Raw genomic sequence first — 26102 nt, 5'->3', positions numbered from 1 at the left:
CCAGCATCAGTTCTACAACAGTATTCTGCCTTCTGTGCATCATCCATACATGCAACAGTCATCTGGTGAAGGTAACATATCATTCATAAGCATTTACAGCATAGTTACATAGCTAATAGTCCACCGCAGTCCTTTCTCAACCTCAGGTGTGCAGCCCTTCCTCATGCCCTTGGGAAGAGTGCACAGGCTCAAGATTAGTTCATTGAGGTGTTTCTACAGTCGTGTACAGTTCAGCCAGGCTTCCGATCCTCCGAGATCTTGCGTTTGCCTTATCTACAGTCCACAGTCATTCTCTCTAAAGTAATAAAGCAAATACTATCTCGGTAACGGGTAGGGGGCCCTTCAATGGGTAATTTGGGACCCAATCTGGTGTACAGTTCTCATATCTCTCTCTCATATCTCTTTAAAGTTTGAAGTATTAAAGTGGATTGCTAAACTCACGAAACTTAGGATACAGAAGACGGTATGAGCACTTGTGTGACAGGATCTTCCAATACAAAGACTTCCGCTGCATATTACATGTGCATGCACATGACATCCCCTTTTGCTAAACTTGACTATGGGACTTCAACTTCTGACCGCGTGGATGAGTGTCATCATCCCCTTGTCTCCTCATGGACTCGCTAACTTGTCATCCTGCCCCTCTTGGCAACCTTTTCATTGAAAACCTTGCCTTGCCTATGACTCCACTCCAAACCTGATGAAGATTTGTGTATCTGTTCCACTTTGTCCCCTGTCCCTTCTTGCCCTGTCCCTGAACACTTTCTTTGGTCTTCTTTTCTTGAGTATTGAGGGTGGCATTCTCACTCCACCCCTTGGAGGATCATCCTCCCTTGGAACTGTTGCTTGAAAGCCTTTCCTAGTATGCCCCAAGTGGCGTCCGACTCACAGGACTGCTATTCCCCTTGGGTCTTGTGGAACACAACCAACCAACCTCCTGGGAATTTCTTCTATGTCTTGTGTTACTTCTTGGACTGCACACCTTCATTTGGGACACCATCAGTGTTTAGCCTTGTTGAACCTGATGCTCTGATACCAATGTCACATGCGGAAGCTCTGGGAGTCTTCTTTCCGCCCTAAACTCCTTCCTGGAACATGCTGATGCAAAACGCAATCAAGAGATGGAGAGAAGAGAGAGATAGCCGAGTTTCAGTTTATTCATGTAGTACAAAAAGATTTACAACTTGGCTAGCCTTTGGTTGCCCTTCAAAAGGTGGAAAAACACCTACCTAATCCTAGTCTATGACCACATTCCCAAAAGGTATGAGATGTTCAACAAATGAGCACTAGGTTGCCTTTTATAGGCTGTGGAGGAACTATGCAATTGGCTGACCTGTTGTCAGCCCTCTACATGGACCATCAAAAATCATCAATGCTGTCGATAGGTCACCCACGACTTTGTGAGCTACGGGGGGGGGCTTTTGTATCATAGCCATGGTGATGATGATGAAGAGAGAGAGAGAGAGAGAGAGAGAGAGAGAGAGAGACGCAAACTTTACATGACAAGGATAATGATTAGGATTTGATTGATTGATATGTTGAAATGAAGTACAAGGCCTTTGTATATATAGCCCTTTCAATATACCAAACCCTTTGATCCTTATTAAATGCAAGCTCATCCACCTATAAGAGATGGTTCACACTCGAAAACTCTAAAGCACACTTACAACCATTAAAGGGGCTGTTCACACACATACAAGCTCCGATATATCCCAACAGACTTCCATCATCTGGCCAATAGGGTTTTGGCCCACCTATAGCCCTCCACCAGCCTATGACTGCCATTGTAGCTCCAAGATCAAGTCTTTTATGTACTGCACTTTAGGGATTAGCCTTGAGATTAGCATGTACATGTGCATGCACATGACACTGGTGTCATATCTTCTTCTCTTTGGCTATTCTCTTTCTGCATTCATCAATGTAATGTCGTGGCTTTCCTTTTTCTTGGGCTCTCCTACATCATCCTTCTCCTTGTTTGATGGCTGTCCAGAATCAGCCCTTGGCTGATAGCCACGTGTTTTGCTTTTGCCTTTGTTATGTGCCACAAATGCCTGATCATGGTCACACATACCCATAGACATGTTCTTCCTTGTCTGCTTTGGCGATTGTATCTTACATCCAATCAAATCCCGGTGCCTTGTGTGCACAATCCAGTTCTTCTGCAGTAATTTCTCACAAGCTTGTTAGTGCACATACAATTCCCATTTAGGATGGGGACACTCTTGTTTCTTGCACATAATTCTGCATGGGGAAATCTCTTACTGTGAGGATGGCACAAAGAGGATTAGATATCTTTGGGTATATGCCTACTGAGGATAGGCTAGTTGGGCCTAATTGCTCTTTGTGGAGCTTTATGTTGAAAAGTTTGTTAATAGCCAAAGGCTTATGGGGGATTGTCATTTGGAAGGAACCTCGTCTTCCTTCGGCAACAACTGCACAAGCTCGTACTGTTTCTCAGGTGGTAGCTGCAATCTTAGAGGTTACTACTCCTCCTACTGAACGTAGGTGGGATTCTAGCGATGCCCAAGCCATGTCCATGATGGCTCTTTTTGTGCAACAATCTATCATACCTCACATCCAATCTTGTAGCTCTGCTAGGGCTGCATGGCAAAAGTCCTTGAAGCCATGTTCCAAAGCTGCAATAAAGCTAGAGTCATGTACCTAATGCGGGAGGTGGACAACCTTGATATGTAAGGAGATTCCTATGGCAGAGCATTTAACCAAGATAAAGGACATGAAAGAACAGTTGCTGAACATCAATGAGATAGTAGAAGACAAAAAGCTGGTCACCACTCTCTCAATTCTCACCTCCTTCCTATCAAAGCTTTCACACTTCTTTAAATCTTTCCATGAGAGGTGGAGGCAACCTATTTGTTTTGAAGAGCTAGTTGGGTTACTCCTTTAGGAAGAGCAGACAAGGAAGAATAGATCGCAAGGAGATGCTAGTAGAGAAGACCAAGCCTACTTCTCCTAGGGCAAAGGCAAAGTGGACTCATCTTAGGGTGACACCAAGAAGAAAGAAAAATGGCAGAGCACTACATCAACGAGTGCCGTAAATGACTCGGCAAGCTGAAGACTAATATGAATTGGCAAACTTTGCTCCCTCTTATCTCTGATGAGAAGAAGCAGCAGCAAGATGCAACAAACCTAGTCCAAGACGACTAAGCTTTCTAGCCACATTATCACTATGGGGGAAAATGTTAAACGTTGATAGTGATGAATGTGGGAATAAACAGGTGCTAGGAGGTTGTGTATACTGGCACCTAATAACTTAGTATTCTAGGTTTAAAAAAGCAGTTCTAGTGTGTGTGAACAACCGCTAGTGTGTGGGTTCTTTTTTGTGCGGGAACCACCTCTTAATAGGATCTTATGTAAGCAACGATGTATGTCAGTGACACCTCTTAGGGACACTTGGCATCATGGTGTGACATGTGGCTTAGGGCAACCCGATTCAGGTCTCCCAAGAGCTTACAACTGGCATCAGTAGTGTCTCCTTTCTCTTTCTTTGAGCTTACTAGGAGGTTATGCAGTTGAGGATAGCTGTGGTTCCGGTGGGATGGCTCGGGGGGGGGGGGGGTGGGGGGGGGTGGTTGTGTAAGCCCAGGGGGCGTGCAGTGACAGACTCAACCACGTGTCCAACAGATAAAGGTATAGAGAGAGAGGGAAAAGAGAAGGGAATAGGGATCTTGCACAATATACCACATTGAGCGGGGAATAGGTCCCACCCCCTTTCAAGAATTTATTCAGGAACAATCCACGGGTACGTTGGCTAGGATCAATACAATCAATGAATACAAAACAAACAGATATGCCAATGTAGGATATCCAAGTCGATGTCGATGTCGAGGCACAAGATCTTTGATGCCAAGCACACCACGGGGATGATCCACAAGTATCTCTCACCGGGCTAGTATCAGATCCAATGAATCTAAGTCCAATGAATCCAAATCCAAGTTCATATCCAAGTTGTAGTTCCAGATCCAAATCTAGATCCAAGTCCAAAATCCAAGTTCCATGTCTAAGCTCTATGTTCCATGTCCAAGCTCCGTGTCCAATCCAATATCCAAGTCTATATCTAAGTCTAGATCCAAATCCAAGTTCTAGTCTCAATCCAAATCAATCACTCCCTCATCCCATGAGTAATCTCCACAACTCCTGCAGCCTTGTCGATGAAGAAAACCATGGAAAAGCTATTTCTGGCAAGAAAATTGATATAAGACCTGTTTTAATGGTTTTAGGGTGGTAAAAACCTCCAAAAGGTAGTTTTTAGGGTTTCTGAAATTTTCGGTCCGTACAGTTTCGTACAGCTTTACAGATAGATGATGATGTGGTACTGCAGTTGATGGAGGCGCTTTGAAATCAGCGGGCATCGATGAAAAACTCTATGATTTGGCTCATAGATGATGAAGAAGAAGATGATCTCCACACTTCAACGAAGATGGCAACGCAATGAAGAGGTTCTTCTTCAACTTGATGCTCAAGAGAGGCTCATGCTTCTTTTATACTTGGGGAAGCCTTGCTTTTTGCCAAAAAGCGATGCTTTTGCTTTGCTTTTGCCTTTTACTTTGCTTTTGGTCTTTTTAATAGTAAAATTTTACTCAACTTTAGTCAAAAGTTCTTGTTTTGATTTTCTAGCTTCAGGGCCTTGCTTTTTGGCCTTGGAGCTGCTTTTTGAAAAAGTGGCTTTTAGCTTTTTGATCTAGTTCGATGTCCTTTTTCCAATCATGCCCTCAGCTCTTGGTCAACACACTTGACTTTTTGTTTTTTCTTGCTTTTTGACCAAGACTGGTGCTTTTTTCCTGTGCTAGTTTTAAGAACCTTGTTCCCATGTGTACACCAACCTGTCCATGTGTCCGGGAAAGAGTTCCATCATATGAAAAAGAGCTCGGAGGGCCAAATAGTTACAGTTTGTGTGATGTGCATGAGCTGGCTGGGCACTGATTGACAGGAAGGTGGTAAGGCACGTGGGTAGTAGGCAGAGTAGTCGGACCAGGCAGAACAGATCATCAGTCAACTGTGTAGTCGGACCCATTAGTTAAATTAGTCAGGTCAACCAGCCACTGTAGTCGGAACAGCAGGCATAGCCACCCCAGATTATAATCATTATGAATTGTGAGTGTGATTAGCAGGTTCAGTCCTCATAACAGATTCCTAGATTGTGTAGTCAGCACAATTCCCAGTCTTCAGCTTGCTGCAGTAGTGAACAGTCAGTTTTTGTTATGCTACAGCCTCTCTCTCTCTCTCTCCACTGTTTATTCAGAGAGGGTTTTGGACCACTTTCCAGAGTCATGGGATACCAGAACCAGAGGTGTTTGGGATTGTTCTTGCTGGAGCTGCGGAGACATAGAGATAGCCTGCTTAGGCGCACAGAGAGCCAGACTCAGAGGCACATTACAGATTTCTTTAGTCCAGCCATCACTGTGCCAGATGGACCACAGCAGCAGCAGGACATGGATACCGCCCACTCCAGGGGTACACTGATTGATCGTGCGACTGAGCTTGGGTGGTTCAGACGCCCACGACTACGGAGGAGGGCATCCCAGCATAGACGGAGGTTGCAGCGGCAGATTCGGATTATTCTTGCGAGGCATGCCGGACACCCAGTCAGGGTGTTGACCACAGAGGATATTGAGGAGATCCGCCAGTGTCCGATGCGGCACATATTATGAGATGGAGGCACCTCCATAGTGTACCCCTCCGTCCCACATGATATTGTATCCCCTCACTATATTCCACTCACCTCCATAGCGTACCCTCCCCTCACTATATTCCAGTTCCAGTTTCATTTTCTAGGTGCCAGTAGTATCATCTTTATTTTTCATTTTCTGGGTTTTTTTATCCAGACATTGTATCAGATCCACCATGATGTAACTTTTGGTCTCATAGGTCATTATGGCCTTTTGAAGACGTTAATATAACATTTCATTTCATTTCATTTCTCTCGTCATTTAGCCACCTCTCTTGTAATTTATTCCTCTTTACAAACTATCTTCAATCTGAACCCTGTAATCATTCAGCATAAACATACACATGGCTTTCATTTCAATCTCTTTCTTGCAAGGGTGTGGCTATTTCTCTGTGCAGTCATGTGATTACATGAGTGGGCTTACAGGTGTATTACAATGAGAGGCAATGTTAGATTCCAGGCACACATGCAGAACATGTAGATCCTGGACACAATAAATTTCAAGTGTGGGCAATGAAGGGTTTATATGCGTGAGGCTAAGTCCTTACCTCATTGCCTGTGTATGGCCCTCTTAGGACTTAGGTGGAAGGGAGAGCCATTTCTTATTGAGCAAAGAGCATACTCCTAGAAATCTGACATAAAACTTTTCTTTTTCTAGAGAACGTGCCATGAAATTTGCAAAGGTATTTTTTAATAATAAAAAACTTAGACCCAGGCATTTCTTGTTTTGAGAACTTTTTCCCTGATCAGTATTACTTAAGAATGATAAATGTCTTTTTCCAGGTTCGTGATTATATTCATGTCATGGACTTGGCCGTCGGTCACATTGCAGCTCTTCGGAAGCTTTTTATCACCAAGGATATAGGTGGGTCATTGCATCTCAATCAAGTTTTGAGTAAAATTACAGCCTTGGGACTGCTTGCAGTTTTATATTCCAAGTATCATGCTTAAAAGTGCTTGGTTCTGAATGCTATGTGCTTGTACTAGATCTTGAGGATAAACCGTAATGAGCAGGGCCTTGATTGAGGAACCAGGAGCATTTTCACCCTTCCAGCAGCAAGTGAAGAATAGTTTCTTCTAGGTCCTACTTCACAAAGACTGCTTGCCCAAGCGATACACTGCAGCGTCTGGGTGCCCACTCTGGCTGTAAATTGGCCACCTGGGGGATGCTGCAGGTTCACACACTGGCCTGCTTTGGCGGGTAGCTGTGGCAATGGCAAGGGCAGCTGTGATGATAAAAGTGTCTGGGTGGTTGCATCAGGCTGTTTGGCAACGCAATCTGGTGGGACCGATTGGATTGGTTGAATGTTCCTGTAGCAGGTGGTGTCAAGGAAGGGGATGCCGATCATGTTCACCCTCTTCATGGGTGTGACAGTGATTTCTACCTCCGAGAGGGAGGGTGCTGGCCCAGCTTTTCATGTGAAGCCAGAGTACAGTGGGCGTCCAATGATGCACTGTCCCATCAACGTTTTCACTGGGGTGGTGGGTGCCCTTTATGAAGTGGCCCATAGACATTGATGAACTCACAGTGGCATCAAAAACTATTGAGTTGCTAAATTAGTACAAGTGAGGCTTTGGAAGAGGTGCAATCAGCTCTTAAGATTGAAGAGCCTGGGGTTGCCTTTCTAGGAGGTTGTAGGAGTAAATGAACACACAAGATAGAATCTCGTTTAATGCTCCTTGATGGTGGAGGTGTTGAAGGTTTAGGAGTTGGAGACCAAAAGAGCTGGAGGATCAAGAAATTATGCAGTAAATAGATGGGTGCAAGAGAAGCATGAATGGAGGCTGTGAGGCAGGTGTATGACTCCATTGTTAAACTTGCACATGTGAAAGTCGAAGAAATACTTAGTGATGAAAGTACAAAGCCAACTTCCAATGTGTCAATGGCATGATTTGGTGCATCCACACATTTTACATATGCCATGTACATGCAATACGTCAATGACGTGATATGGTGCACCAACACATGGCATGATATGGTGCATCCACACATGGTGTGCTCTCAAATTCTCAAGCGGGTTAGTCTGGCTCAAATTTTCTTGAGCACAATCATTTAAGCATGGAAATTAACCTTCTGTGCAGCCTTTTAGTAAATCACTCTTGCTGAAGTGACTAAGGCCTTTCCATTGCTGTCGATGCTCTTGTATAATCAACCACTTTTCTTACTCATTTTGTATTTCATGACAGGCTGCACCGTGTATAACCTAGGAACGGGGCGGGGCACATCCGTGCTAGAAATGGTTGCAGCCTTTGAGAAAGCATCTGGGAAGGTATTTAGTTTTTTTTTTTTTTTGGTTTTTTGTTTTTTTAAGAAAGTTGGAAAGTTCACTTACCATTTTGGCTGGGAAACACCGTAGATTACACAACTATGGTTGGCAGAGAAATCTGATGCTATTGGTTCCACTTGCTAGCAGAAGATACCCCTTCGTTTTGCTGATCGACGGCCAGGAGATTGTAGTGAAATCTATGCGTCCACTGAAAAGGCTGAAAGAGAGTTGCATTGGAAGTAAGTTGACTCCCTCCCATGATTGTACTGCCTTCATGTATTTGGTTCCACTGACACTTTTTATATAATCAATAATACAGTGATTGTGTATGAATAGATTTATGTATGTGTGTTTGTATAGGGTGGGCACGTGTTGTGTGTGTGTGTGTGTGTGTATGTAAATATGTAGTAATGCATGCATACATGTGTGTATGTATGTATGCATGTTAGACTAAATATATGTGTGACTATATGTATGTGCATGTATATATGTAGGTATGTAGAGTATGTTGTATGTATGCAATGTATGGGTGCATGTATGTAAGTTGTATGTATGTATGCGTGCGTGTGTATGTGTTTGTGTGTGACTATATGTATGTGCATGTATATATATAGGTATGTAGAGTATGTTGTATGTATGCAATGTATGGGTGCATGTATGTATGTATGTGCGCGCGCATGTGTGTACATGTAATGTATGTAAGTTGTATGTATGTATGTGTGCGTGCATGTGTGTGTGCACATGTAATATATGTATGTATAAGGTATGTATGTAGTAATGTGTCTTTAAATGTATGTAGTAATGTGTATGTGCATGCATGCATGTATGTATGTATGGGTGTATGTGCTTATGTGATGTATATATGGAGGTGGTGTATGCATGTAATGTGTGTGTAATGCATGTTTGAAGTGTATGTATGTATGTATGCACTCCATTCACTGAGTGAACAACCTCTTAGATTGTGGATGTCATTGTGTGACAGAGCTGTTTATGGAATAGAAGAGATGTGTCGGGATCAGTGGAACTGGGCTAGTAAGAATCCATGGGGCTACAGGCATCCGGAGTTGGTCACGGAAAGTTAGCCTGGAAAGATGCTCAGAAGCTCTTCACATTAGCTCACTCAGTTTTATGGTCAAATATGGAGATATTTCTGGCACCTATATCAAATTTTTTACAGCAAAATTCCAAGACAGCTGTCCGTACAATAACCATTCATTCGGCAGGGAGCTAGGCATGAGGTCCATTTGGATCAAACATGAACAACTAGGTAGCTACATAGGAAGTGTGAGGGGGCCACCTGTAATTGCTCATCTCTGATCCAGATGGATGTTCATATTTTAAATTCTCTTAATTTTTCTCAGTTTGGCATGGGAGGGAACCTTTTCCAAGGGGAGTGTAATAGCAAGAGAGAGGAGTAATGATGCCATGCAAAAAAGCGGACAACGGTTTGCTTTATAAATTATAACTGTTGTCCAATATGGACTTGTGTTTGTTTGCTATTTTCACATTAAAATTTGTTATTTGCCAGAGTCTCTCCTTGCAAGGGTAAACTCATTTAAGGTAACCTTCAGGAATTCTTTTATCATGAAATAATATGTTGAAACCTTAGAGTAAAAAAAGCTCTGTTTTCAAGCGACAGAAACTAGCACTAATGGATCACGAGTGGGTATCTGAAAGAAGCACAATGTATATGAAATTTTGTTGTGTAGTCATCTAAGATTGGGAAAACATACAGGGATTTGCATTCAAAACTTTCTCAAGGTATGATCATTGTCAAAGTTCAAAGTATTCTAGTGTTATACATGATACCTGTGCCAAGCTAATCCTACCAAATAATGCATATGTTATGGTGTTTCATGTCCAAGAGATGGATTTGATTAAATAATTTTTACAAAAGGTAAAGTGTTTTCCTTTGGAGGAAAGAGCCTAAGTTCTTACATCACATCTTCTGCTTGCTAGATTTATTACATCACACCCGTTTTTTGTAACGAGTAGCGGTTAGACCTATGACCTCAGTTTGGGATTATGACCCCTTGATGGTTACCATAAGTTGTAATCATGTCCATAAAGCTGAGGTTATCAATTGATTAGCCATTTTAACTCTAATCTAGCACCATATATAGCTCATCGATGGGATGATAATTTACTAAACCATGTCGACAGAGATGGGGTTATCACTTAATCAACCATTTGGACACTATCTAAGCATCCATGTACTTCATCTTAGAAATCTCTTAGGATTCGGACATGGTTCTAGGAGTGCTGTATTCAGACTCTGCCAGCTATATTCTATAAGGTAATCAATCTAGCTAGCCCTAGTATAAAAGATTAATTTATGAATAGTATGATATGGTTATAACGTTTCCGAAAGGATGTTGACCTCACTTTTGGGAAAGAGAGATGAAATGTTACATGTCTGGAGTAGAAGGTTGCACATTGCATGAATAGAAATGGTAGGACTTGCAAAAGGAGTTCATCTACTCAAAAAGAGCTACATGTCTGGAGTAGAAGGTTGCACATTGCATGAATAGAAATGGTAGGATCTGCAAAAGGAGTTCATCTACTCAACAAGAGCTACAACAAGAAGGATTTAAAGTATCTCTAGGCCTCCGTGGACAAGATGACCACTCCTACAAATGCTAGTCATGCTTCAAGGCATTAATAGTAAAATTTCCATGCATTGCTACCATTGTGACCACTTCTACAAGTTCTAGGTGTACATGAAAGATTTGGTAGAATGCTTGAAAAATAAAAGAAAGCACTACAAATATTGCTATAAGTGATTTCAAGCAATGATACAAGTGCTACTAATGCTTTGAGTTCTTTCAAGATCTATCACAACTACAAGTTTTAGACATGCTTGAAATCATTGATGCCGACACTACTGCTAGTACAAACATCAACAAGGAACTGCTTTAGATATATGAATCAGATCACTATAAGATATGTAGGTATATAGATTCTAATACTGTTAATGGGCTTCAGTTATATACATGTAAGATAGTGAAGCACCTTATGGCATTGGAATCAGTTATATACATGTAAGATGGTGAAGCACCTTATGGTAGGACAGGTGGGCAAAAACATGTTAACTAGTGAAGTGGTTAATATACCAATCTTCCTAATGGTGAATGCATCCTTGCGTCACCAAGATTGGGTGGTGATGAAGATGCTACTGGTTTTGGAGATGTATGGATGGTCAAAGATATGGCCAAAGATATGGCGATGAAGAGATCAATCCACGTTTTTCGGGGCTTGGTGGAGACAGAGTTTAGTTGGCCATTGAGTAAGGAAGCATATGTCGAATCACATGTGGCATGATGTGGTATAAGAAATGCGTGATGCGAAGCCTCATCTCCGTGGTTGAGTTGTTTGGCCCATACAAAGAAAGAGGGCCCGTGGCTTTGCTTTGCGGATTCATACGCCAACAAGGCCACCTTCAATTGATTAGCAGTGGTCTAGAATTATTTGCCGCCACAAGGTATGATTCCCAGATCTCATGGTGGTACCAGAGATTAGGCTACTTCATTGTGTGTTGGACCTTTGGTGGTGAGATTTTTTTTTTTGGTGATAGTGAAGGTAGTCGAAGAAGAGGTAAATTAGGACCACAAGGAGCTATATTAATTGAAGATCTTTGGAGGTTCCTACACATTTGAAGAGGATCTAGGCGATGGGTCATACCATGGACTAGGTTTCACCTACCATGGTCTCCCCTCCCCATCTCCCCATCCAGAGATGTACATGGATGGCTAGCCATAATGAGGTTGGATGGCTGGCCATAATGAGGTTGGATGGCTGACGATAATAAGGCTTAGTGTGTGAGAATTGATTCTCACTCTTAAGGATCTTCATGGTGGGTGTGAGAATTTATTTTCACAGGGAGATTCTCATGGCATGAGAATGATCTTCATAGGTGTAAGAATTGATTTTCATGGGGAGATTCTCATAGTCAACGACGATTTTCATGGAGTGTTGTTCAAGATAACAGCTTACCTTAGCCTGTGCCAAAAAAATTATCGTTCAGTACTTTGTGGTGAGTGTAAATGCAGCTTCCCTTGTGGTATGTTAGCTCAGCTACTATCATGTCCTTTTTTCTTATTACACTAAAATGCTACATGAGAGTGCATGGTGCACGTGTGTGCATGTGCGCACATGTGAGGTGTACATGCGTGTGTGCATGCATGTGCGAGGTGCACGTGTGTGCATGTGTGTGATGACATGTGGGTTGTACATGCGTGTGAAAATACGTGTGTTGGTGTGTGTGTAGGTGCAGCTTACAAATGTGGATAGGAGCGCATGCAAATGTAGATGTAGTGTGTGAATATGTGGGTGCACGATGAGCAGAGGTGTGGTGTGTACGCTTGCAGACGGTGAGTGTGAGCGTAGAAACATGCCCATGCATGGGTGAATGAAGGAGAATGTGTATGCATTGGGTGATGTGCAGGGTGATGTGCATGTACGTGTGAGGGCAAGTGTGCATGGGTGAATGAGGGAGAATGTGCACATGTTGCGTGATGGCAAGTGTGTGCATGCAAGAGTAGGAATGTAGGTAAACGTTGCAAGTGTGTGTGCATGATGCAAATAAGGGTGGTGCATGTGTGGGTGAATGTGTGTGGGCATGTGAATATGTGGGCGCACACACATGTAAAGGCGAATGTGGATGTGTGGATGCATGAGTGTAAATGTGGGTGCAAGTGTGAGTGTGTGCACGCTCGCATGCGAAGTGTGTACATGTGAATGAATGAACATGCGTGCGCATGGGGTACACGTGGGGGTGGTGTCCCTATGGAGGTGAGATGCTTGCACAGGTGATGTGCCTATGCGGTGTGCACATGCACGGGTGTAAGTGTTTGTGCACGCACGCATGCGTACAGATGTGCAAGATGTGCAAGATGTGTGATTGCGGGCAAGTGAGCATGGTGTATAGTGTGAAAACATATGGGCGTATGTGCATGCGTACAGATGCGTACAGATGTGCAAGATGTGTGATTGCAGGCAAGTGAGCATGGTGTATAGTGTGAAAACATATGGGCGTATGTGCATGCAGGAAGGTGGGTGTATGTAGTGCGAATATGTGTGCATGTGCACGTTTAAGCGAAAGTGTATGTGGGGGTGCATGCGTATGGGGTGCACGTGTATGGATACACATGTGGGTGTACGTGTGCACATCGTTTATGAATATGTGTGCAAAAGAGAATGGGGGGAGGGGGTGCTCATATGTACGGGTCAAGGTCGTGCAAATGCGCAAGGATGTGCACGTGCAAAAGCGAGTGGAAGTGAATGGGAAATTGTGTTAGGGTTTGTGTAGTGTAAATGGGCTTGTGAGTGAAACTGCATGTGCATGTGGTGCGAGGGAAGGGTTGGGTGTGGTGCACGTGCAAGCGTAAGTTAATGGAGTGTAAGTGTATGTGCATGTGCGTGCGTGTATGCATGAATGATGTAAACATGTGTTCACACGAGGGTGAGAGTTGGTGCACGTGCAGATGTGATTGAAAGTGAATAGGATGGCTTGTGAATGTGTATGCACAAAGTGCAAAGGCATGTTCACATGCAAATGGAAATGTGTAAATATACAAGTAAATGTGCTTCCGCAAGCTAATGCACGTGTACATGCTTGATTTTTATTTTTTTTAAACTTTTCTTGTTATGTTTTTTGAGTTTTTATGTTTTTATCATTCTCGATGAAGGTAATAACTGTACACTTGAGTGGGGAGGGCTATGTTATCGAGGTTCACCGTGTGCATGCTGAGTAGTTGACAGAGCAGAGAATCGTTTGCCCATCCATGATGACAAAAGCTTGGATGTCACCACAGCCGGCTTGGCTGGTGCGCTTGTCTGAACTTTAGCCTTCCAGCTGGCGAGTATAGTGGCATCCCATAAAAAAGAGTTGGTTTGGTAGAGATTTGTGGTGATTTTGGTTGCTTTTTGCTTTATTTTTTGTTTTGAAAAAAATGTGTTGCTTAAATTTTTTTGTTTTTGTTGTGTTATATGGTTCATTTAGCATCCACATAGGTTAATCTAGGCTTAGAATGCATCATTTGCATTACATTAAGAATTAGGAAGAATTTTAGTGAAAGTTTTACTCTCTTTTTGTACTTTTTACATAGACTTTAGCTAAATTTTACACTTCCAATGAGCTTTTTGTTGTATTTGAGTAGATTAGAGTGTTAGCATCTATTTTAGTTAGCTTAATTATAAAAGAAAATAAAATAAAAACCAAAAAAAAACTCTTAATTTCACTAATTGGATTGGTTTTTTTAATTAGGAAAGTTATTAGCGAAGATAAAGTTATTAGTGAAGAGAAAGAGTGAAAAAACCCAAAAAATTAGAGGTTTTATTGGATCAATGTGAGCTCAAAAGAAGAGATTAGGAGTGCATAGAATGTATGTTGATGCATTATTACACCAAATTAACACACAAAACTCACAAAATTAAGAATTCTAGCTCTCTTTTGCATTAGAGAGGAGCCCATAATTAGGAGATTCATTAATCATTCATTATTTGTTAGTTTATCCATTAGGCAATGCATATGCCGCAATTCATAGCAATTCATTTCTCAATCCAATGATGTGCTTAAATGCGTGAATTAAAGTGATAAGTGGTTAATTAGAGTCCTTAATCAATCTAAAAAGAAAAAAAAATTGTTAACATTGGATTAACTCTCAGTCACTTTTTTCCATAACTCATTAGTGACTAATGTGCATTCAATGTAAAGATGCCTTGTGAGTTAGATAGAATCCACTTTTGGGTGGTATTTATGACATGTGTAAGAGGTGTGTAAGAGGGTGTCATAAAGTGTTGATTTTTACCTTCCACTTGCCTTTTTGGGAAAAACTCCTTACACCCTCTAATTTGAAATTCAAAACCACTCCACACAAACCAGACTTCAAAAACCACTATAAAAACTTGGAGTTAGAAAAAAAAGGATATTGACGTCCGATAAACCAGAGATATTCTGAAAAACTCTAGTTTTTCATGGCCATGAAAAATTTAGATTTAAAGAAATTTAAAATTGAGATATTCAAGTAAGCATTGGCATGAAAAACCAGAGAAATTCATGCTAGAGAAAAGTTATGAAAATCACTCAGTGATTGGATGGTTTGCCATGCCAAGACTAGAAAATTACATTATGAAAATCTCATCACATAAAAAATTGATGTGATTTTTATAGCTGTGTTTATGTCCTAAATATTCACGTGTGGGCATCTCGAGATTTTCATGTCGTAAAAACTTTAAAAATTGAGGTTGGGAAGGTGATCAAATGATAACTAATTGTTAAAGTCCTCTAGAAGTGATTTTGAACCTAAAAATTAGATTTTTCTTGGCGTGAAAAACTAGAGTTTTTCATGAGCATGATTATCTTCTAGATATTCAAACGTGAGGATCTTGAGTTTTTTATGTAAAAAAAATCAATTTTGAGGTTGTTAAGTTGATAAATAGCCAGTTCTAGATGGACTGTTGTTGTGTGCATTCTTGCTTCTTCTTCTCCAAGCTTTGTGTGCTTTCCTGCAACCCTAATTCCAACAATGATTTAATGCCATATATATAGGCAGTGATGTGTGTGAACACACTTAGGACCGCCGGGGCACTTTTTCCCTCTTTAGGAGGTTTTTTCCCCTTGTATATACGCCCATCATTCTAGGGCTAACTTATCTTTTGTACATTGACATAATCTAATACATTGTGTGTTGTGTGCATTCTTGCTTCTTCTTCTCCAAGCTTTGTGTGCTTTCCTTCAACCTTAATTCCAACAATTGGTACCAAAGCAGGCATCGGCTCCCAGGGTTGCGTCGCTAGCACCCTCCGACTCACGTTCTCCGATTGAGGTGAGCTTTCACGAGCGCTTTGCAGGTCCCTATACTCTATCGACAAGCCCATATGTCTTGGCATTCTCAGAAATTGCATCTGAGGTTGTTTCGGGCTCTGTTTTTGCATTGCAAGTTCTGTACAGGTGTTTTCGTCATTTTGTGCAAAAATTTTGACAGTGCAGTTTTCTGCAAAACAGGCACACGTATTCTATTGTGGACCGTGCTACATAGCACGAGTTGTTTTCTATTCAGTCTTTGCTTCATTAGAGGTAGCTTTTGCATCAGGTTCAGTCAGTGGCCATGGTTGATAACAGCAATGATGTATTTCGCATGTTGTCTGTGCTGATGACAAATTGGATGGAGACAGCAACTACCCACTTTGGGCATACATGATGCAGCAACTACCCACTTTGGGCATACATGATGCAGCATGTTTTGGTTGCAAAAGAAGTGTGGAACATTGTGCAGGGTATGGATGTACGTCCAGGTTCTGTGGATGTAGGATCTGTTGAGGATGTTGCAGGTTCTAGCAGCTCTACTGTTGCTGCTATTTTACCCACTGCTGAACAAGCTCGTTGGGATGGTAAAGATGCGTAGGCTCATGCCTTGATTGCACTTTCTGTCAAACGTAACATCACCCCACATATTCGTTCAGCTAAAACAGCAAAACAAGCTTGGAATATTCTAGCTGGTTTGTATGCAGGTTTTGTATGCAGGTCGTAACGAGGCAAAACTCTCTTACCTGCGTAAAGAGCTAGAATTGAAGATTATGCAGGAAGATGATGACATGAATGTTTTTCTTGCTGAGATTAAAGATCTCAAGGAACATTTGATTTCTACAGGTGAGATTATTCCTAATCATTCTCTTGTGCAGACTGTTCTTGATGCTTTACCTGAGTCATATTAGACTTTTGCTTCCACGTGGAGACTTGTCACTGGAGGACAGACCTGATGTTGTCAAGTATGATACTTTAGTCAACAAGCTCTTGTAAGAAGCGTAGTCCAGGCAAAACAGGGCTAGGCAGCGTGCAGTTGATCAGGCATTTGTTGCTACCCAGCGCAGAGAAGAAGTGGTCAGGCAGTCCCTTTCACTGTTTCTTCTCCTATTAGTAGGTCTGCAACTTCTTCTCCTTCCACAGGTAGCAATAATAGGTCTGAGAAGGATCTTGATAAAGGCAAGAAAAAGATCAGGTGCAACTATTGTAAGGCAACTGAAAATGTCATTAAGAATTGCCCTAAGCTAAAGGCTAAAGAGGCAAAGAAGAAAGAGTCAAATGCAGCCACAGTAGCGGATGCTTCTACAAATGTTGTGCAGGACACAAAATGGGCGTTTAGTGTGTATAGCCAGTATAGCCAGTATGACAGATCTGTACATGATGCATGTTTGGCAGTTTCTGTTGACTTTGATTGATGTATGGTATTTTGACAGTGATGCTACAAAGCACATTACCTCGCATCGTGATATGTTCACTTGTCTTGAGGCTGTTCCTAATGGGAATAGTGTCACATGTGCCAATAATGCTTCTTACCCAATGAAGGGCATTGGTAAAATTATGCTTTGCTGCAAATGGCAGCGCTTTCACACTTTCAGATGCTTCGTATGTGCCAGGGATAAAGAAGAATCTATTGTCTGTCTCTGCGCTTGCTAGACTTGGACTTGTAGTCAAATTTGTGGATGACAGATGTACTACTCATGATTTGACTTCTAGTGATACGATTATTGTATCTGGCACCTTGTTTTGTGGGTTGTATAGGCTCAATTCTTATGACAAGTGTGTGGAAGATTTAACAAATGCAGTTTCTGATGCAAAACTATGGCATGCTCGTTTTGGTCATCTGAACTTTGCTAGTTTGCTGTGTTTGCAGAAATTTGATATGGTTGCTTCATTGCCCCCTCTTGAGGCACCATTGAAACATGTTTGTAAAGGCTCTATTTTGGGCAAAATGCAGCGTTCTGCGTTTCCAAAGGATGGTTCTGTGCGGGCCACTCGCAAATTGTAACTTGTACATAGTGATGTATGTGGGCCTATGCAAACTCCGTCATTTGGTAAACACTTGTACTTCGTGACTTTCATTGATGATTACCCAAGGCATGCATGGGTATATCCACTGAAGGCAAAGTCCGAAGTGTTTTTGTGCTTCAAACAATTTTTGCTTATGGTTGAAAATGTATCCAATTGTACTGTGGGCACCCTCCGTTCTGATCGAGGGGGGGAGTACATGTCTAAAGAGTTTGATGCATTTCTGGCTAGTAGTGGGATAAAACACCAATGTACAGTGTCGTATACCCCTCAGCAAAATGGTGTTGCTGATGAGAGGAAAAACAGGTCACTTATGGAGATGGCACGATGTATGGTCAAGAGCCAAGCTTTGCCACATGCGTTTTGGCTTGAGGCTATCATGTGTGCTGTATATGTACTCAACAGGTGTCCCACTAAGGCCTTGCAATTTGTTACTCCATACGAAGCTTGGCATGGCAGAAAGCCTTCTATTGGTCACTTACGTGTCTTTGGTTGCTTGGCCTATGCTTTAGTGCCTGTGCAACAACGTAGAAAATTCGATGATAAGGCTGTCAAATGCATTTTTGTTGGTTACAGTGCTGAGAGCAAGGGTTACAAATTGTATCATCCGTAGTCAAAGCGTATCTTGATTAGTCGAGATGTTGTTTTTGTGGAAGATGCTGTGCAGCCTTTGTTATCATGTACCAAAGAGACAGGTGTGAGCTCACAGGATGTATTTGATACGTTGTTGCTTTTGTTTACAGGTGGGAATTCAAATGTAAGTCCTAATGAGGCAAATATTCTGCCTATGCAGATTTCAAACGATATCATAGATCAGCCTATTTCTGATATAGATTTACAGGATGTAATTTATGAGGATAGGGCTGAAAATGAGCAGGCTAGAGGTATGCCTAAATGGCTGGTGCAAACCTTGCGTGATAGTAAAATTGATGCACCTATGTCTAGTCGTACTCGTTCAGGTTTTCAGCATGCCTCTTATGCATCAGATTATTATGCTTTGGCTGTGTCTAGTATGTGTGAAGATGAAGAACCTCTTTTTTTTGATGAGGCACAAAAATCAAAAAATTGGTTGGCTGTAATGCAAAATGAATATGATGCTATAATGAAGAATGGTACATGGTCTTTGTGTGATTTGCCTATTGGTAAAAAGGTCATTGGATGTAAGTGGGTTTTTAAGTTGAAACGAAAGCCAGATGGCAGTGTTGATCGCTATAAGGCTAGACTTGTTGCAAAGAGTTATGCTCAAGAAAAGGGCATTGATTTTGATGAGACCTTTGCTCCCACTTGTCGTTTTACTACCATTCGTAGCATTTGTGCATTGGCAGCTCATAATGGTTGAAATGTACATCAGCTGGACATAAAGACTACATTCTTGAATGGAGATTTGCATGAGGCGGTGTATGTATCGTAGCCTCGTGGTCTTGTTCAAAGAGGGCAGGAAAACAAAGTGTGCAGGTTGAAAAAGGCTTTATATGGTTTAAAACAAGCTCCACGAGCTTGGTATGAAAAGATACATGCATATTTGACTGCACATGGTTTTTAGAATAGTCCAACAGAAAGCACTTTGTATGTTAAACTTGTGGATGATGTACATCTAATCATTGCTCTCTATGTCGATGACATGCTGCTCACAGGACCAAATGAGAGTCATATTGCTGATTTTAAGGCTGATTTGAATGCCTCTTTTGAGATGTCAGATTTGGGGCATTTGCATCATTATTTGGGGATACAATTTAAGCAGGTATTGCTTTGTGTCAAACAAAGTATATCGAGACATTGTTGCGGAGATTTGGCCTTGAAGACTGCAAGCCTATCGCTACTCCAATGGAGACAGGTTTGAAGTTGAGTCTTCATAATGCTGGAGATCACTTTGATGTCACACTCTATCAGACAGCTGTTGGTTGCCTCATTTATGTATGCATTACGAGGCCGGACATTCAGTTTGCAGTCTCACAGGTGAGCAGGTATATGCATAGCCCAGGGTCTCAGCATCATTGGAAGGCAGTTAAATGCATCTTTCGCTACGGCACCATACATCTTGGGTTGTTTTATCCCAAGGGGAGATCGTTGCTGCCAGATTTACATGCTTTTTCGGACTCTGATTAGGCTGGTTGCTATGACACAAGAGTGTCCACAAGTGGTTTTTGTTTCGTGCTCGGTAGCTCATGCATATCTTGGTTGAGCAAGAAGCAACCTACTGTGGCCACTTCTAGTTGTGAAGCTGAGGACACGGCAGCTTTCACACCTACGGTTGAGTGTGTGTGGCTCAGACGGCTTATGGCTGACTTGGGTGTTGGACAGGAGTCTGCCACCTCTATCTACACTGACAGTCAGAGCGCATTGGCAGTTTTTTGCGAGAAACCCAATTTTTCATGCTCACACAAAGCACATTGAGGTGCATTATCACTATGTCAGGGAGAGACTCTCAGCAGGAGAGATCAGCTTGGCCTATGTGCCAACACAGGATAACCTCGCTGATCTTTTCACAAAGGCGCTTCCTTGTGAGAAGTTCGAAGCTTTCCGCAAAGCTTTGGGCTTGCTCCCCTTTGTGGACTGATCTACTTCGGGCATGGCACTTCCCTATACATGAGTGCGAGCTCTCGTTCACACCATCACTCCGAGTGTGTTCACACACATCACTGCCATATATATAGGCAGTGATGTGTGTGAACACACTTAGGACCGCCGGGGCACTTTTTCCCTCTTTAGGAGGTTTTTTCCCCCGGCTTGTATATACGCCCATCATTCTAGGGCTAACTTATCTTTTGTACATTGACACAATCTAATACATTGTGTGTTGTGTGTATTCTTGCTTCTTCTTCTCCAAGCTTTGTGTGCTTTCCTACAACCCTAATTCCAACAACTGTTAGACTTCATTGGTAGTGACTTTTGACCCCAAAAAGCGAAAATTTTTTGGCATCAAAATCCAGAGTTTTTTAAAATCATGATTATCTTGAGTTTTTCGCATTTTTTTCCCATTTTTTGAGGTTATTGAGGTGTCTACATGATCTTGACTAATCATCTAAGTTCATTGTCGATGAAATTGAGCTGAAAAACCAGCATTTCTCAAACGGTTGTGACTTTCTCTTAGTTATTCAGGTGTGAAAAATGAGGGTAGGAAACAAAAGAGTACAAAAGTAGCCATGTTCATAGGCTTGTATCTCCAAAACCTTTAGGCTGACGAAGTGCTCTAGTGCTCATCTCAAAGATCTCACTAGGCTCTTTATATCTTTCCTTGAGCAGACCAAGCCGATTTCCATCATTTTGGCCTTCGACCAAAATATAGCCGAAAAAGCCAACTCGAAAATCGAGACAAAAATGCACTAAAACATAAAAAACAAGCTCATAGACTACTTTCAGACTACTGTTTTGAGAGACCAAATGAAAGAATTTTAATAGGGTTATGTGAGAAAAGTTGTAGCATTCCAGAAATACTACAACTCTCTCATAGAACTTGTTTCCAAATTTTGCATGGAACACATTCAAAAAGGACTATAAAAATGAAAGTCATTTCAACATATTTCAAAATAACATGGATGATTTAATAGTGATGAAAAATAGGCTCTAAGACATTCTCTACTACTGGCCATGCACACATTTCGAAAAAATAGTTCTTAGGGGTTGTTCACATGTCATAACACCTAAGAAGGAACCCTTGAGAATGGACCTAGCGGACCCTCATTTAAGACGGGGGGGGTACACCAAGCATATAAAGGTTGTTTCGTGTCACAAGGGGAGAAAAAAAGCAAACAAAAAAAACTAAAGGAAAAAAAACTTAAATAATGGTGGAGATAATGGGTAACCTAGGGGGGTTAAATGTGCCAATGTCAAACCTTGATAATCCAATGGCTGAAGATAGAGTTTTTAAGAGTTATTGCGAGAGAGAGAGAGAGAGAGAGAGAGAGAGAGAGAGAGAGAGAGAGAGAGAGAGAGAGAGAGAGAGAGAGAGAGAGGGTTAGAAAGAGAAAGAAATAAATTTAGTTAGTGTTAGAGAGAGAGAGTTAGAGAAAGGAAAAAAGAGAGTTAGAGAGAGAGAGAGAGAGAGTGTGTTGAGAGAGAGAGTTGGCTAGTTCAAGAGAAATAGAGAGATTGAGAGAGAGAGAGAGTAAGTTGGAGAAAGTTAGAAAAGCAAAGAGTTACAGAGAGATAGAGATAGAGATAGAGAGAAATATACGGAGAGTAAGAGAGATAGAGATAGAGATAGAGAGAAAAGCAAAGAGTTATAGAGAGATAGAGATAGAGATAGAGAGAAAAGCAAAGAGTTACAGAGAGATAGAGATAGAGAGAAATATAGGGAGAGTAAGAGCAAGAGAGAGTGTTAAAGAGAGTTGGCCAGTTTGAGAGAGTTAGAGAGGGTAAGAGAAAGGTATAGAGAGAGAGAGAGAGAGAGAGAGAGAGAGAGAGAGAGAGAGAGAGAGAGTGTTGGAGAGAAAGAGAGAGAGAGAGAGAGAGAGAGAGAGTTGGCCAGTTTGAGAGAAATAGAGAGATTAAGAGAGATTCAGTGAGTTAGAGGGAGAGAGTGTTAGAGAGAGAGAGAGAGTGAGTTAGAGAAAGGTAAAGAGAGTAAGTTATAGAGAGAGTTAGAGAAAGGCAAAAAGAGTGAGTTATAGAGAGAGAGAGAGAGTGAGGGTTAGAGAGAGAGAGAGAGAGAGAGAGAGAGAGAGAGAGAGAGAGAGAGTTGGCCAATTTAAGAGAAATAGAGAGAGTTAGAAAGAGAGAGAGAGAGAGTAAGAGAGAGAGAGAGAGTGAGGTAGAGAGAGACAGAGTTAGAGAGAGAGAGAGAGAGAGAGAGAGAGAGAGAGAGAGAGAGAGAGAGAGAGAGAGAGAGAGAGAGAGTTGGTCAATTCGAGAGAAACATAGAGAGTTAGAGAAAGTAAGAGAGATTGAGACAGTTAAAGAGAGTTTCAAAGAGAGAGTTAGATAGAGAGAGAGAGAGAGGAAGAGAGTTAGAGAAAGGTAAAGAGAGTGACTTAGAGAGAGAGAGAGAGAGGGAGAGAGAGAGTGTGTTAGAAAGAGTTGGCCGATTCGAGATAGAGAGGGTTAGAGAGAGTAAGAGAGTATGATAAAGTGAGAGAGAGAGAGAGAGAGAGAGAGAGAGAGAGAGAGAGAGAGAGAGAGAGAGGGTTATAGAGAGTTAAAGAGAGAAAGAGAGCCAGAGAGAGTTAGAGAGTGAGTTAGAAAAAGGTATAGAGATTAGGTTAGAGAGAAAGAGTGAGTGTTAGAGAGAGAGAGAGAGAGAAAGAGTTAGTTCGAGTGAAATATAGAAAGTTAGATAGAGTAAGAGAGATTGAGAGAGTTAAGGAGAGAGAGATTTAGAAAGAGAGAATTAGATAGTGAAGGTTAGAGATAGAGAGTGAGTGTTAGAGAGAGAGAGAGAGTGTTATAGAGAGAGTTGGCCAGGTCAAGAGAAATAGAGACAGCTTGCGAGAGTTCGAAAGAGTTCGAGAGTTCGAGAGTTTGAGAGAGAGTTAAAGAGAGAGAGAGAGAGAGAGAGAGAGAGAGAGAGAGAGAGAGAGAGAGAGAGAGAGAGAGAGAGAGAGAGAGAGAGAGAGAGTGTAACAAGGAGTTAGAGAGAGAGCTGGCCAGTTTGAGAGAAATAGAGAGAGGTAGAGAGTGTAAGAGAGCTTAAGAGAGTTAAAGAGAGACATAGAGAGAGAGAGAGAGAGAGAGAGAGAGAGAGAGAGAGAGAGAGAGAGAGAGAGAGAGAGAGAGAGTTACAGAGAGTCCAAGAGAGAGAGTTAGACAAAGGTAAAGAAAGTGAGTTAGAGAAAGAGAGAGTGAGAGAGAGAAAGTGAATATTAGAGAGAGAAAGAGAGGGTGAGAGAGAGAGAGAGAGAGAGAGAGAGAGAGAGAGAGAGAGAGAGTGTGTGTGTTGGCTAGTTTTAGAGAAATAGAGATAGTTAGAGAGAGTAAGAAAGATTGAGAGAGAGAGAGAGAGAGAGAGAGAGAGAGAGAGAGAGGTATTTTGTTTTATTAATGAGCCTTTTTTAAGGGGGAAAAAAGAGAGGAGAAGGAAGAGAGAGAAAAAGAGAAGGGAGAGAGAGAGAGAGAGAGTATAATAAGTATAAACAAAATGTATTTTGTTTTGTTTTAAAGGGGAAAAATAAAAAAGAGCAAGAGAGAAAGAGAGAGAGAAGGGCAATCACCTAAAGGCGTGTGTGGGCCACTTGTGTTTGTTAAAGAACAAAAACTATACCTACAGAGAATGACATGCACGCTTTTTCACCGTCACTTCTAAAGAATATAAAAATATGCAAAAAACTCTAGTTAAAACACATCTAAACCAATCCCGAACTTGTAAACGAAGACTCTCCACCCTTGGATCCCTTCGATAGTCTTTTACTAAGACTTTCTCTCCATGAATCACAATGTCCATGATCTAGGTCCAAAAGCGCACATGGGTTGGATTACTCTACTCTAAAGGAATCACATTTCATGGTGACTCATTCTTAACCCCAAAGTATTACATGCATGTTGCTATATTTTTTTTGAAGGAAATTAGCCCTTTACTTGATATTCTTAATGTAAGCCTCACCCATGGAGGCTTGTTTTTCGATGGTTGTCATATCAGTTTTTGACCATTTTGGTCGTTAGATAAATCTAGAATTGATTTTTAAAGGTTATAAAAAAATACATGAGATAAAGAACAGACATTTATGGTTTATGATCATCTCGTCATTTTGAAGAAAGAACATACTAATAAAATTTCAATCATTTCAAAAACAAGGAAGAAAGAACCGAGGAAAGAACATTCCAGTAAAAAATCAAACCAACGCCCATGTGATGATGCCACATGTAATGTGGTGGGGATATATGTGGAAAGGACCATGCTAATATAAGTGATTACTTTCTAGATGCATGTTCTTGTATTGAGTTTATTACAAAAAAACATCATTGTGTATTTTTCAATGGTAAGATTGAAGAAACCAATTTAGTTTTTGGTTTTTTTTTTGTTTTTGCGAGGAAACAAACGATAATATTATTTTTTAAAGATAGAAAGTCAATTTCTATGTCGGTTGCTTTTTTTTTTTGGGGTATTTTGCAAGGAAACAATCTATATTATTAAATTTTTAAGTCATAAAGTTAATTGTTATGTCGATTTCTGAAAGAAAACTAGCTACGGCCGACTTTAGTCCTTAATATTACATAAACTTTCTTGAAAGTTTTTACCCTTCATATAAGGGCACCAAAACATTTATCCTTCAAAAGAAACCTTGTCCCTCCAAAATTTGGGAAAAGTACTCGTTCAAAATTAACCCTTGAAGTGAAATAATGGAGTCAACTCTTAAAAACTAAGCCTACTTCTATTTGTTGGGATTAAAAAAAAAACTTTCATGATATCTTTGGCCCCAAAAAATGGTGATAGTATGTTTTTCCCAAAATATACACCTTCTATCTTCAAGTTATGGGCTTGGCTAAACGGTACAAGTTACAAATATGCCTTTGCAAAAGGGTGTCTTTCCACTATGCCACTATGTAGCATTTATATTATAAGCAATAATTGTACTTACGCAAACAATGAATGTGCTACTCAAAACATCCAATTTTTATTAAAATGTTTTAATAAAAAAACCCTCCACCGTTGGATCACTTAATGATTGAATTTTTATTATAAATTATAACTAGACTTTTTTCTCCCGAGAAAAAATAACAACTATACTTAAACAATAAACGCTTATCGAAACATATCTACATAAAATCCAAATTAAAAATTACAAATAAACCTCCACCCTTGGATCCTTTGATGATTGACCCCAAGAGCTTTAATTGAACAGTTTCCTACGATGTATTTGCATAAGGAAAGGCCAAAATAGTAATATGCCCTTCCAATCTGTTTACAAAGAAATGTACATTTGATGTGATTTATGAAAAATTTGAGGTTGCTCAAAATGAGGTTTTTTACACTGAGAAGCCTAACTAAGGATCAATAAATATAAAAGCCGCGCTTTCAAGAGGAAAAAAAATGGTTTGCAACTTGCCCAATGCCATTGAAAGTTCAAATTTCATGTATCAATCACATCATGTTTAATATCCCACTAGTTGCATGACCTGTCTCTCTGCTGATGGGCAAGATCAAAGAACACATCATCAACATTCTCAACTATGTGAGGGATAGCATCAAGTAGCCTATGTGCATAATTGGTCATGGCTACATCAAATAAAGCATCTACATCCTCAATAAGGTGAGGGAACCCATCTAGTAGACCATGTGCATCATCGGCCATTGCTACATCATTACAAATAAACATAATAACATTAGCAAGTGAGGTGGTGGAATTTTCTTCACCCCCCTCAATAAATATAATAGGAGTTGCAATAG

General features: G+C 41.0%; 1 protein-coding gene across 1 annotated transcript in view; it reads left to right on the top strand.

Annotated features, from left to right (window-relative positions):
* Nucleotides 1-9479, top strand: part of LOC147622122 (UDP-glucose 4-epimerase GEPI48-like) — a 36737-nt gene extending 27258 nt beyond the window's left edge. Inside the window, exons 6-9 of the mRNA XM_086823220.1 lie at nucleotides 6470-6551; nucleotides 7874-7956; nucleotides 8101-8192; nucleotides 8936-9479. Coding sequence (XP_086679346.1) covers nucleotides 6470-6551; nucleotides 7874-7956; nucleotides 8101-8192; nucleotides 8936-9035 — 357 coding nt within the window. The 3' untranslated portion in view covers nucleotides 9036-9479. The remainder of the gene's footprint in view (nucleotides 1-6469; nucleotides 6552-7873; nucleotides 7957-8100; nucleotides 8193-8935) is intronic.
* Nucleotides 9480-26102: the final 16623 nt, after the last annotated feature.

Source organism: Cibotium barometz, chromosome 29, assembly GCF_041138505.1.
Source record: "Cibotium barometz isolate CiBa-2024 chromosome 29, ASM4113850v1, whole genome shotgun sequence".
Lineage (NCBI taxonomy): Eukaryota > Viridiplantae > Streptophyta > Polypodiopsida > Cyatheales > Cibotiaceae > Cibotium > Cibotium barometz.
This window is presented reverse-complemented; position numbering and strand designations above follow the sequence as displayed.